The sequence below is a fragment of the Anomaloglossus baeobatrachus genome, chromosome 4, assembly GCF_048569485.1.
Source record: "Anomaloglossus baeobatrachus isolate aAnoBae1 chromosome 4, aAnoBae1.hap1, whole genome shotgun sequence".
In the NCBI taxonomy this organism is placed as follows: Eukaryota; Metazoa; Chordata; class Amphibia; order Anura; family Aromobatidae; genus Anomaloglossus; species Anomaloglossus baeobatrachus.
Genome location: NC_134356.1, coordinates 437,383,755 through 437,397,568, shown reverse-complemented (window position 1 = coordinate 437,397,568; position 13,814 = coordinate 437,383,755). Strand labels below are relative to the sequence as shown.

Below are 13,814 nucleotides of genomic sequence, written 5' to 3'. Positions count from 1 at the left end.
ATAAATGCCCATGCCTCTAGACTGGCAGAATCAGAGCAGAGAATATCTGACTCCGAGGAGACAATACTGGCTATGCAGGCACAAATAGCAGCTCTAGCAAAATCTAATGAATACTTGAAGGATAAAGCAGACGATTTGGAAAACAGATCGAGACGAAACAACCTACGTATAGTCGGGTTGCCAGAGTCTGTATCGATTGGACAGTTGGATAATATATGCGAGTTGGAGCTACCGCAGGCCCTGGGCATAAAGGCGAAATTCAGAGTTGAAAGAGCCCACAGAGTGGGTCCACTGAGACACCAGGAGGCGAATAAGGGAGAGGGCCAAAACTCAAACAAGAATACCCCGATAAGAGCCAGGCAGGTGATTGTCAAATACCTTGATTATAAGCATAAGGAGGAAATATTGAGGGCCTTTAGAGAACGAAAGCGTCCACTACAATATCAAGGCAACAGACTGCTAATTTTTGGGGATTATTCAGCGGAAGTATCCAGAAGGAGAAAAGAATTTACCAAAATTTGCTCATTTCTGTACAACAAAAAAGTAAAGTGCCAGCTATTATACCCTGCTACACTGAAAGTTAGAAACCCCAATGGCTCGTTTGTATACTACAAGGACTACAAAGAAGCAGAAAACATTCTCATGGCAGAGCTCGACAAGACTAGGTCAGAAAGGCAAGAAAAAGGAGCTAGTGGAGAAGGGAATAATAGAAGAAGATCCCCCACAAGCTCAGGAAGAGATGTGGGACGTTTTGGGGGACAAAAGCAAGTCGAGACCAGGGAGGAAAGGAGGCCAAGCCCGGGTCGACAGCATAATTCTCGCCTGGAACACAGGAACCAACCCTTGGAGAGAAACCATGATACCTGAACTGGAACTCGCTCATTGTTTTTCCTTTTTTTGCCTGTTTTTTTTTTTTTTTTTTCTCTCTTCCCAAACAGGGAGAGGCGTTGAGGAGGATGCATTACGGAGAGAGGGTTGGGGAGGTGAGAGGAGGAGGGGGAAGGGAGAAAAGAGAGGAAAACATCCCAAAGTCTGGGTCCTCTTCCCCCCCCCTCTCTTTTTTTTTTTTTTTTTGTTCTTCTCCTTTCTTTCTCCATCTTCTCTCCCCTTGGTCTTTTTTTTTTTCTTTTTTTCTTTTTCTCCTTTGTCCAGGAACATCATCCAAATTCAAATGAAGTGGGCCTGTTCTGGGCGGACTGATGGCTACCTGGAGTCAGAGATAAGTAGGACTGGAGAATCTTGCTGAGGTTTTGACATACTGTGCTAATTTTTGCATAATTTTCAAAGGCTTATTCAAGTTAGTCCGGGGATAGAACATATATTTTTTGGGGGGTGATTAGGGAGCTACATATTTTGGCTAGGAATAGGGGAGCTCACCAACGTGGCGGGAAGCGCCGTGGATTTCTCGGAAGGGAAAATATGTTTTACAGTTACATGCTTTTTGTTGTATTTGTTATATTTGCAAGGTGGGGAAAGGGAGTGTCGATTTTGTGGTACCAACTGTGATTCTAGTGTCGAACATCTCGTCTTCCTTGATGCAGGGGCCCATAGGGGAGGGAGTAGTAAAAGCAGAATGCACAGGTTAACATGATACAGATAACTACGTGGAATGTTAAAGGGCTGAGATCACCTAACAAACGAGCAATGATATTGAGACATCTGAAAAGACTAAAGACAGACATTGCCTTATTACAGGAAACCCACTTGGGGGGGGAGGACTTTTTCCGCATGAAGAAACATTGGGTGGGCACCGTTTACGGGGCAGCGGCACAAGGTAGAAAAGCGGGCACTATGATTCTAATAAATAAACAATTCAGTCATGAGGTAGTGGCACATGAGGCAGACGACCATGGAAGGTGGCAGCACTTAACAATCGTTAGTCCAGCGGGTAAACTCAGTATTTATAATGTCTATGGCCCAAATTCACAACAAATCACATTTCATGATGACATAAAGGCCACCATATTAGCAGATGGGGAGGCTAACATTATAGTGGGAGGCGATTTTAACACTGTCCCAGACTCAGCTGAAGATAGGAGGAGGGGCGAGGAAGGGACAGCTAATGTGGGCAGGAGTTTAGACAATAGGGATGTAACATTAGAAGACGTAGGACTGAAAGACATCTGGAGACTAACTCACCCACATGACAGAGAGTATACACACTTCTCTCACCCTCATGATAGCTGGTCACGTATTGATCAGTTCTGGATCTCGCAAGACTTACTGAGTGGAACGCAAGATTGTGTGATAGAGAATATGGTGATCTCTGATCATAGTCCGGTGAGATTGGGCATTAGAGAGAAATTCAGGAGAGGTACAGATATCATATGGAGATTCCCATCGTTCCTTCTCAGGCAAGATAATTTCCATAAGGTGCTACAGGAGTGGTGGGGAGAATTCGCAGAGGACAATAAGGAACATAGAGAGTCCCCAGTGATATTTTGGGAAACGGCAAAAGCGGTCCTAAGGGGCCGTCTGGTGGGGTACGCAGCCATGATCAAACGGAAAACCAATGAGAATTATAATTTCCATAGTGAAGCAGTACGGGTAGCATATACAAATTATGTGACAAATAGATCTCCCATGACAAAAGGCAGATGGTTGGAGGCAAAAGAGGGATTTGACGAATGGGCCAAAAAAAAGGAACAACTATTCTGGTCGCACAAGGAGGTTGACTTACATAGGTTTGGCAACAAGGCGGGAAGGATGTTGGCCAATCTGGCAAGGGGCAGCAGAAAGATGACAGTGATCTCTAAACTGAAAACAAAGGGGGGAGAGGTGACTACGGATCCTAAGGACATTAATAAACTGTTGGGAGATTACTATAGAAAACTATATGGGTCAGGGAATAACGACATGACTGATGAGGCAGAGTGGCTAAGACAAGCCCAAATGCCTAGCTTGACGGAGGAAGATTTGAGTGCCTTAAACGCAGATATCACAGTAGAGGAGGTGACGAGAACAATTGGGGAGCTTAACACCAACAAGGCACCGGGACCTGACGGTTTCAATAGTGAATTCTATAAGGCTCTGAAGGATCTGATCTCGCCGGATCTAACCTCAGTCTTTAATGCTTTCCTGGGAGGGGCGGAAATACCCAAAAATTCCAACATAGCATATATTAAATTACTCCCCAAGGGAACCAAGGACCTGGATGATCCCTCTAGTTATAGACCTATATCGCTCATAAATCAGGATTTAAAAATTATGTCCAAGATCATGGCTAATAGACTGGCCGAGATCTTACCTAGGATCATTACGAATCACCAGGTGGGGTTTATCAAGGGGAGAAATGCCGTTACCAATATCCGAAAGACAATTCTAGTGGTAGACGCGGTTAGACTGGGTCTCACTGAGGGAGGGGCTAGACCTGCCCTAGTTACACTTGACGCAGAAAAAGCGTTTGATAATGTAAATTGGGGGTGGTTAGACAGGGTAATGGAGGCCATAGGGATTGTAGGCAAGATGAGACTTTACATTAGAAACCTTTATGCCAACTCGGGAGCTAGGGTACACACTCCGGGCTTTCTATCAGACGTGTTCCCTTTGATGAAGGGAACAAGACAGGGCTGCCCATTATCTCCTCTTTTATTCAACCTGGCAATCGAGCCTTTGTCAAGAATACTACAGGGACAAAATAGCTTTAAAGGAATCAAGATAAGGGGTTCAGAAGTAAAGACAGCGCTTTTTGCTGATGACATCATACTTTATATGGGGGACCCCGGTGCGGATTTGCCACAGACTCTTGCCTTGATTGAAAAATTTGGCTCATTCTCCGGTTTCAAACTGAACAAAAAAAAATGCGAGATCATGTTCCTAAAGGGGCATCATGGGACAATGGGGGGACAAATAAGGGATGGCTGTCTATGTGGAATTCCTATAGCACAATCTTCAATTAAATACCTGGGAGTGCATATAGGAAGATCGGTGGAAACAATCTATAACTTGAATTATGGACCGCTAATCAGGAAAATTATAGTTCAATTAAAGGGATGGAAAGGTCTGCCACTTCCATTACTGGCAAGATGCCACCTGATAAAAATGATGAGCTTTCCTAGGCTGCTGTATCCCTTCCAGACAATCCCGCTATTGCTAAAACTAAAGGATGTGAATAAGCTCAACTCCGCGTATACAGAATTTCTGTGGAGGGGAAGGAAACCCAGAATAAAGCTGCGTACGCTGATGAAGTCAGCAGAGGAGGGAGGTCTAAACTTTCCAGATGTCCAAGGGTATAATCTTGTATGTATCATGAGGCATGTAATTGATTGGGTGAGAGGAACGAGTAGGCACTCAGATCATGCGATGGAAACTAAATATGCGTCACCGTGGGATCTGACGTCCATTCTGCACTCCCCACTATCCAGGGTTGAAGGGCACATAAGGAACTCAATTATATTCCGAGACACCATGCTAACATGGAAGTCGGTAAGGAAAAAACTGGGGCTCTCATGGAAAGTGTCCAAGTACTTGAACCCCTGGGCATTCCCAAATTTTCCCCTGGGACGAGAAAACAAGCTATTTACTAGATGGAAAGAGAGGGGAGTCAGGAGAATGATAGATGTTATGAATGTGGAGGACAGGAGGTGGATGACAGGTCGGGAAGTGTTGGATAAGTACAACCTTAATAGCTCACATGTCATCCAGTATGAACAATTGAAACATGGAATAATAGGAGACCTGGGTGTGGTTGGAAGAGAGCTGAACAGAAGTTCGATTGATGAGTTACTGGAATGTGATGTAACAAGTATAAATGTCTCTAAAATTTATCGATCGCTAAGGGGGGTGCTTATCTCACGGGAGGATAGTCGGACTTTAAAAGCGTGGGGGAAACAATTGGGAAGGGAAGAAGTGGTGGATGATATACTGAGAGGATGGGTACAAGTGCGGAAACATATTACCAATGAGAGATGGAGAGACACTCAATTCAGAATTCTACATAGGGCCATTATAGGTTTCAACATACCAGGTAGGGATAGGTGGTGTCCTAAGTGTCAAAAAGAAAAAACGGATATGCTGCATGGGCTATGGGAATGTGAGACAATCGCTAGGTTCTGGAACCAAGTCAGACTATTTGCCCAGTCAACATGGGGAATTTTCAGCAAACTAGACTTAATGGTGTGGATTTTCCACTCCTTTGAGGGAGGAGTAGGAGGAGGACCGAGCACGCAGGAAAAGAGGAAATACGCAATAATGCATGACATAGCCATGATAGCTAAGCGTTGCATCTTAAAACACTGGATTCAAAGGGAGGGCCCATCCATAAAGGAGGTTGTGGGCGAACTACACAACCTTCTGAAGTGGGAAAAACTAGAAGCGGAGAGGGATAAAGATGGGTTGACAGCCAAGTTTTTTGTGAGATGGAGACATTTTATTGAAAGCCAATTCACACAGGGAGAAATAATTAACCTGATGGCACCTTTTGTTCACTCGGAGTGGTATATCCTGAGCGATATTCAGGACAGCCTGGGTAAACTGAGAATCACCTAGGAGGGGGCTCTGGCGGGAGGGGGAGACGAGACGGTTGGGAATACCAAGACACGCTAGCAAAATTGAAATCATTCAGGGACGACACAGAGATTTAACGAATTGTATTGCATATGTTATATTATATTTCATTACCTATGTTTTGGTTTAATGTTACTGTATACTATCTTAAATCGAACAGCAACATGGAACTCCAAAGTGGGGTATCACCCACCTCTATGTCACATTTTGTCAGACGAATGTTCTTCTTTTGCAATGATACTTGTCATGTTTTTACAAATTTGAAAAATCAATAAAAAACGTTTTGGAAAAAAAAAAACATTTTCCTTTAACATGTTTTTATATAACTTTCTTTCTAATCTCCTGAGACAATTCTCTCCTTAGCTGTCTTTGTTCAGTGTGGTAAACAGCATGATGCCAAACAGCACAGTGACTACTTTTCACCCATTTTAAATAGGCAGACTCACTTATCACAAGTTTGTAGATACCCGTGATGCTAATTACAGGACATACCTTACCACATATCATTATGGTCTAGCGGTACCATCAATTTTGTTTAGGCCATTTTCATTACTTTTTTTAACGTTTCTGTTAAACCACATTACAAAAACAATGCCTGATTTTCATTATTTGATATTCAGTAAATCTAAATAAAAAATAAATTTTGCCAGTTTCAAGTTATTTCATTGACCATTGTAGGTTTTTCTTATTTCCACAGAAGGTTACCAACAATTTTGTCCATGTGTATATTTTCTTAATGCACCAATCCAACATTTTTTTTACCACTGGAGTGCTGCTTTAAATCCTAGTCAATAGAAGAGAAAAATAATCTAGCTTCCGGAATATTGTAAAATCTTGTACAAACTTTATTTTGAAGGACGTAAAAAATATACTTGTCATTACAAAGGACAAAATAGGGAGCCCATGTGTGGCAACGGGTTTCGAACACTACCCGCTTTCTTTGTCAAGCCTGAGACCTATAAAATCTTAGTCCCCTGAGACCTTTCTGATACTCACCTTCCAGCTGCTTTACCTTCTATCACCACCGCTCTGGTCAAGCTCAGCGATTTGTATTGTGTCAGAGCGCTTCAGTATTTCATAGAGCACAGCAGAGGTCACCCTTCAATGCATCTTTATGAGAGCCTCGTTCTGGTTCTCATAGAGATGTATTGAGCTTGTGTGGCTTAAATTCTGACTTCTGGACAGTCAAAAGTTACTGTCACAAGATGGCGTATATATGCCCTCATCCTAGGCCCATGATAGTATATATGTCTTCATCCTGGTATATCCCTATCCTGGTATATTTAGTCCTTGTTCTGTCTCTAAAGCATAAACAAATACAAAAAAAAATTCTACTAACATTACCGCCGCTCCCATGTCTGCGGCACCCTCCCCTGTAGCTAGTGTGCAGTGGTCAGTGACTGACATCGGAGTTCGTGTCATGGCTCATGATGTCACTGTCATGCACCCCCCCCTACTCATGGTACTGCCGACGTCAGCTGCCAGCCACTGTTTGGCTGACAGCGTACATTGTGGTGCATGGACCCTACGGGTGTCTGTGCTGCAGCTGGATGTGCGCCCTTGGACGCTGAGAACTGTTAATGGACCTAAAATGTTCCCTTTTAGGTCTGAGGCTGCACTACTGAGTTTGATCACATTTTTTGTTCTGAATTCTATAAGTTGCAGCATCATAATGGAGTACTAGTACATATTTACACTGACATTTATTGTGTTTGGCTATTTGAAATTGTAAATAGAATGGATGGTAGGGTGTTTGATTGTTAGGCCACTAGTCTGATTTATTGCTAGGTTAGATTTTAGGATAGAAGATAGCCTCCGACAGCTTCAATGTTCTTATGTCTTCTCTTCCTTTATGTAACATAAATGTTCAACTGAGACAAAAGCCATGCAAATCTCAGTAGAGTAAAATAAAAGTAACCCACTGGCATACTTATCAGCCCTTCATTTGGTATAAAATGCATATGTATATGATCTTTTATATTGTATAAAACACGTGATGAAGACCCTCTTGCATTCGCTTTACTCACCCTTTAGATTTTGTGGCAATTCCTATATTGGTTAGTTTCCACCCCACACCTGGAAAAGCAAATATACACATAAATACACACATTTATATAAAATAAAACAAAGAAATCATCTCGGCTCTTCCTTTTCACCTTCTAGAGTGGTGACAAGAAAATTCCCATTTGTCCACTGAAACACCCAGTGCTGAAAAGTGCAGCACTTCTGCTCAATTTCTGTGCTGTTTTTCATGTGTAATTTTCCTGAAAGATCTCGGATGCAGTACTTCTCAAATCGGCCTTCCAGGTCCTCTTCTATGGTAGCATAGGGGACATTGTTGGCAGGTCGATAAATCAAGTTCAGAGGTAAAATCCTAGAAGAAATGCAGATCAGTCCAGTGAGTGATACATCGCTGGAATTAGGGTCCCTGCAAATACATCATACGGCACTCCAGTGGGGTGCCGAGAAAACCTGGTGACAGATTCCCTTTAAAAAAATAAATTTGTTTAAGCCATTCAATTTGAGTTGCGTATGTTGTAAACGCCTATGTATTTTGTTCCTGGCACCATCTGACTCATTGACAGGGTTCTGTCACCAAGTAATATGAGACACTTATGAACTGGTAAAAATAGGTAATTGATATATGATCCTATTAAAAATAAGTCTAAATTAAATTCTAAAAACATTCATTGCTCGATAAAATATTATTAACAAATCTGCTCAAATGAAATAGATATCAAATGAGAATGTTTATGTTATACCATACTTACTCTGGAAACTTTCCAAAGCTGGGGATCCCTCTGCATTCAGCAGCAAATATCTTGCAATATTCTCTGGTTGTGTTCTGAATTTTACATTCCTTGAAGATAAACATAAAAGGTAATGGTACAAAATAATAGACACTACATACTCCATCGTGTAGCAGGAAAGACCCATGTATAATGAAAGAACAGAAATATTTTAGTGGCATTGACCTTTGGTGGATCACATCCAAAGTTTTTGGATACATGTGAGAATTTTGGCAAACTTGCCATTTTCAAATTAATGTACATAAAATTGACATACTAGGATTATTATTATTTATTATTATAGCGCCATTTATTCCATGGCGCTTTACAAGTGAAAGAGGGTATACGTACAACAATCATTAACAGTACAAGACAGACTGGTATAGGAGGAGAGAGGACCCTGCCCGCGAGGGCTCACAGTCTACAGGGAATGGGTGATGGTACAATAGGTGAGGACAGAGCTGGTTGCGCAGTGGTCTACTGGGCTGAGGGCTATTGTAGGTTGTAGGCTTGTTGGAAGAGGTGGGTCTTGAGGTTCCTCTTGAAGCTTTCCACGGTAGTGGAGAGTCTGATGTGCTGAGGTAGAGCGTTCCAGAGTATGGGGGATGCACGGGAGAAATCTTGTACACGATTGTGGGAAGAGGAAATAAGAGAGGAGCAGAGAAGGAGATCTTGTGAGGATCTAAGGTTGCGTGCAGGTAGGTACTGGGAGACTAGGTCACAGATGTAGGGAGGAGACAGGTTGTGCATGGCTTTGTATGTCATGGTTAATGTTTTGAACTGGAGTCGTTGGGCGATGGGAAGCCAGTGAAGGGATTGGCAGAGTGGCGAGGCTGGGGAGTAGCGAGGGGAGAGGTGGATTAAGCGGGCTGCAGAGTTTAGGATAGATTGGAGGGGTGCAAGAGTGTTGGAAGGGAGGCCAGAGAGCAGGAGGTTGCAGTAGTCGAGGCGGGAGATGATGAGGGCATGCACTAATGTTTTTGAAGATTCTTGGTTAAGGATGTATCTTTATCTGAAAGGATTATTGTAATCTATTATTCATCTGAATAAGAAACAGTTATCAAATTGTCATATTTGGCAGATTGGACTAAGAAAAGACAAGAAGATCCCCTGGTGGACACAGACTCTGATAAAGAAGTTAAAGCAGAAGGCTACCCTATCCAAAGCTAAGGCTGGCTTCACATGTCCAGTAGTCATTCGTATTCACGGATCCGTTGGAGATCCGTTTGCAAAAAATTTGTGCAAACACAACTTTTTTATCCATTGTTAAATAACTGATGCTGGCCGGATCTGTTTTTAACTTGTGGAGTCAATAGACAACAGATCCGTTAATGGATTGCTATTTGTCATCCATTTGTAATGGATCCGTTAAGAAAACATCGGATGGCTAAATAGCAATCTGTTAAAGGATCCGTTTCCATAGTCTCCACATGTTAAAAAAACAGATCCGGCAGAAATCAGTTTCCCAACGGATCCGTTCTAATGGATGACTACAGGACATGTGAACTTAGCCTAACTTTGTATCCAGTAAGGTCATGTTTCATATGAATTGATTCACAAATTATTAACTGATGATATGTTCTGCATAAATGTCCAAGTAAGTTTACTATGCAATTTAGGCTGGGATTAGAGGAGCCCAATTGTACAACTTTTATCCAAACGATTTTTACCTGTACAGTATTGTTAACTGTGTGGAAAACAACACTTCTGAACAACCCTGCTGATACACTTTTGTAAGTATGATGTCCGATTTTTACTCAGAGAGCACAAGTCTGTTTTATACACTGGTCTAAAGGAGCCCTAAAGGTAAAAGTGGATGCTCAGAATCATTTCCATGGACTGGCTTTAGGAGCTCAAGTGCCCTTTGGAAATAGAAGACATTTGCAAAACAATACTGAAACAATTCATCACTGTTTCAAGTGAAGACTCTGTTCATCTAATTTTGTAAAATGTCTCCTATTTATTAAGACAATTTACAGTAATGATTTAGTCTTTTTACAGTTTTTCTCTCTTAGTTTCTGACACTTACCTGAATAGTAATATCATAATTCTTCTCCACTAAGGTGCTTTCATTTTTGGTCCCAAAAGTGATAAGGTTTTGGATTTTGATAATGCAGGTTTTTGCTGACTCAAAGATTGGTTCCAACCCATAAATCACCTTCACCCTGCAGGACTTCCTCAGAAATCCATTTCCAGCATGTGGATCTTCCATAACTATCCTTCCAAAAAACTTGTCTCCCCAGTAGCCTGAGTCAGCTAACCCTTTTGCAAAAACCATTGGTGTCATCTCAATTTCTTCACCAACTGAGAAAATAAATGGAAGTGAGAGACATTGAAGCAGCTAAGAAAGTAATTGTATAATAACTATATTACGTGTCCTACTGTAACTCCAGAAAACACACTGGTAGGGCTTTGTTCACATTTGGGCTTGGAGTAATAACAGAAGCCCAGAAGCCTATGTCACATATTCAGTCATATTTACAGTTAAATAATGAACACCTAGATTGAAACCAACTGACCAACCATTACAAGTCAATAGTGTTGGTGTCCATTGTGCGACAAATCCTTCACATTGCCGTAAACATAGCCCACAATATTTTCTACAAAAGTGAAAAAAAATCTTAAAGTCAACTGAAATAATACTGAAAACAGTCAGATGAATAAATGTGTGATATATCCTGCAAATAGCATCAACTGATAACAATCCACTACTATATATTATATAAAAAAAAATTAAAAATACTCATATTTACTTATTTTCTCCAGACATATAGTTTCACTTCCCTTGGTTAAACATTGCAGCTTTCATACATTACCTTCCACTTCCTCTTTGGAAATGAATCCAGCCAAAACTGCAAAACACACAAAAACACAAATTAACATATTATTTAATATGTTAAAAACTTTGAACCAAAGTGTGAAAATAGTGGCAGAAAAATTAATATACAGAACAGTACAAGCCACAGCTTGAATTTTATTTTAAGACCTTTTCTTATCAGGCTATACATCAGCATCCAGACTTGCCTTTTGCTAATGCAGACAATAAAAGAGTGAGTGAGTGATTTTATTTGATTCAAAGCTGCTCCCACATTATTCAAAGGTATAGTCATTGAAGGTATCCTATATATTTGAATGATATTTTTATACACAATAAACAAATGAGAAATAATAAATGTGTTTTACATAAATAAATTAATATAAAATAATTGTTCAGTGTCACGCTCAGACAACAGGATGTCTGGCACAACACAGAAGTATAACAAGGATGGAAAGGGAGAGGAAGACTATGACGATAGGGAGCGGGGGTCTGCTGTAGATTGCAGTTTGCGATCGAAACGTGTTGCTTTTCTCTCTTTATTTTTATTTTTTACCTTTCAGTGTCATGAAATTTTTTACAATTGTGTAAATAAAACTTTGAAAAATGATCTTCTAACGAGCTGGAACCAAACAGTTTCACTTTTTCTTTGACTTGCTACATCAGTTCAGGACGGAGTTCCATGCACCTGGGCTACTTTAATAGTAAGCTGACTCACTGGTGGACACAGACAGAAGAGGGACTCTGTATAAGGACAATATATGGGCCCTTTGCAGTCCAATAGCTCATCATAATGCACAATTCCTCCTGCTTTGAAGGTAGAAATGGGCCCCCTTACCTCTTGGGCCCTGTGCAGCTGGACAGGCTACGCCAATGATATGTCTGCCCCTGAGCTGGCTGTTTTATTATCATGGTTTCTCATTTTTACATACTGTAAACGTAGATTTGACAATCCTAAAATGCCCCAAATTTAGCACAGTGGCTCATATTGTTTGTTACATTTAGTGCATCCTTAGACTGTTGAGTCTAGTCTAAGGGCGGCGTCACACGCGCCAATATATCGTGCGATCGCATGAGCGATCACACCCGCCCCCGTCGTTTGTGCATCATGGGCAATTTGTTGTCCATGGCGCACAAAGTCGTTAACCCCCGTCACACGGACTTACCTCCCGAACGACCTCACTGTGGGCGGCGAACATCCTCTTCCTGATCGGGGAGGGATGTTCGGCGTCACACCGACATCACACAGCAGCCGCCCAATAGAAGCGGAGGGGCGGAGATGAGCGGGACGTAACATCCCACCCACCTCCTTCCTTCCGCATTGCCGGCGGGACGCAGGTAAGCTCTGTTTGTCGTTCAAGGGATGTCACACGGAGCGATGTGTGCTGCCTCGGGAACGATGAACATCCGGCGTGCAGAAGGAGGGACGATATTATGAAAATGAACGACGTGTCAACGAGCAACGATAAGGTGAGTATTTTTGCTCATTCACAGTCGTTCGTAGCTGTCACACGCTACGATATCTCTAAGAATGCCGGATGTGCGTCACAGAATCCGTGACCCCGACGACATATCACCTGATATATCGTAGCGTGTGATGCCGCCCTAAGTCTACAACTGCTATTATTTGGGTTACTTTGTGCTTCTTTAGCACATGGCTTCACATAATAAGCCTCGATCTTTTTCTACAAAGTCATGCCCCACTCCTTGTTGAGCAGTGCGCCACCTGTGTCTAAAACAAATAAGTGTGGTGCAAGTTTTGTACACCCAAATTCTGGCATGTTTAGAATATCACTTGATTACCAGTTGGGGTCCGACTACAGTGATTCTGATAACTCCAGGACTGGTGGGGTGCTTTGTGCATACAAAACATTGTAAAGGAGCCTTGGCGTCCCCTTTTGATTATAGAAACTATATATAATTACAATTGTCATATGTACCTGGTATAGGCAACCATTAAAGTATAGTTTTCTATACATATTAGAAGTACTCCCTAATTAGTAAGGACTCTGAGTAATTTTCTGCTTTCTGTATATGTGCTTTTAGAATTCAATATAGAAATTGATTGGTTGTGTTTCTTTCTGGATCTGAATAGCAATAAAATACAATTTGTTGAGTTTGAGAGTCTGTTTCAAGTCTTCTCACTAAAACCCATTTTGGAAAACTGTTAAATGTTTTGTGTCCAGTAGATGTCACTTCTGCCTCACATTTCTGTTCAATATGACAATATACAGTATTTACACAAATATGACACAAAGTAGTAACTATAATGATAACCCATATATATTTTTTATTTTTTAACTTATTTGGAGAAAAAGTAAAAGATTTCCCTTTTTTATTAAACACATTGCTCCAATACTTTTTTGTAATTTTGAATGAAGTAGTTGAAGTGCAGCTAATGTAAATGTTCTGTTTCCGAGTGTGTAATATTCTGTGAATTAAATGGAACCACGCTTCATCAAATAGGAAGTATTGCAACTGGTTCAAATGGCCATCTAGGATCATATTCACTAGACATTTGCAATATACCACACACTCCTGTATTTCCCCCTTCTTTAAAGGAAATGTCAGCAGGTTTTTCTACAGTATGTAATCTGACAATACCATGAGCTATGGACAGAAACCCTGATTCTAGCAATGTATAACTTAGTTTACTGGGTTCAGGAATTATGATAGAGTCACATTTTCTCTGCTGTAGCTGTAGC

At 41.2% G+C, this 13,814-nt stretch overlaps 2 protein-coding genes across 5 annotated transcripts in view; one reads left to right on the top strand and one right to left on the bottom strand.

Annotated features, from left to right (window-relative positions):
* Positions 1-13,814, bottom strand: part of ALPK3 (alpha kinase 3) — a 311,388-nt gene that overhangs the window by 7,270 nt on the left and 290,304 nt on the right. For all 4 annotated transcript variants that reach the window (XM_075345487.1, XM_075345486.1, XM_075345489.1 and 1 more), the window contains 5 exons: positions 11,111-11,146; positions 10,324-10,598; positions 8,277-8,365; positions 7,662-7,879; positions 7,533-7,581 (listed from right to left, as the gene is read on the bottom strand). In XM_075345487.1, the coding sequence (XP_075201602.1) occupies positions 7,533-7,581; positions 7,662-7,879; positions 8,277-8,365; positions 10,324-10,598; positions 11,111-11,146 (667 nt within the window). The remainder of the gene's footprint in view (positions 1-7,532; positions 7,582-7,661; positions 7,880-8,276; positions 8,366-10,323; positions 10,599-11,110; positions 11,147-13,814) is intronic.
* The window catches only part of SLC28A1 (solute carrier family 28 member 1), a 300,208-nt gene that overhangs the window by 204,618 nt on the left and 81,776 nt on the right, over positions 1-13,814 (top strand). The gene's annotated exons all lie outside the window — the stretch shown is intronic.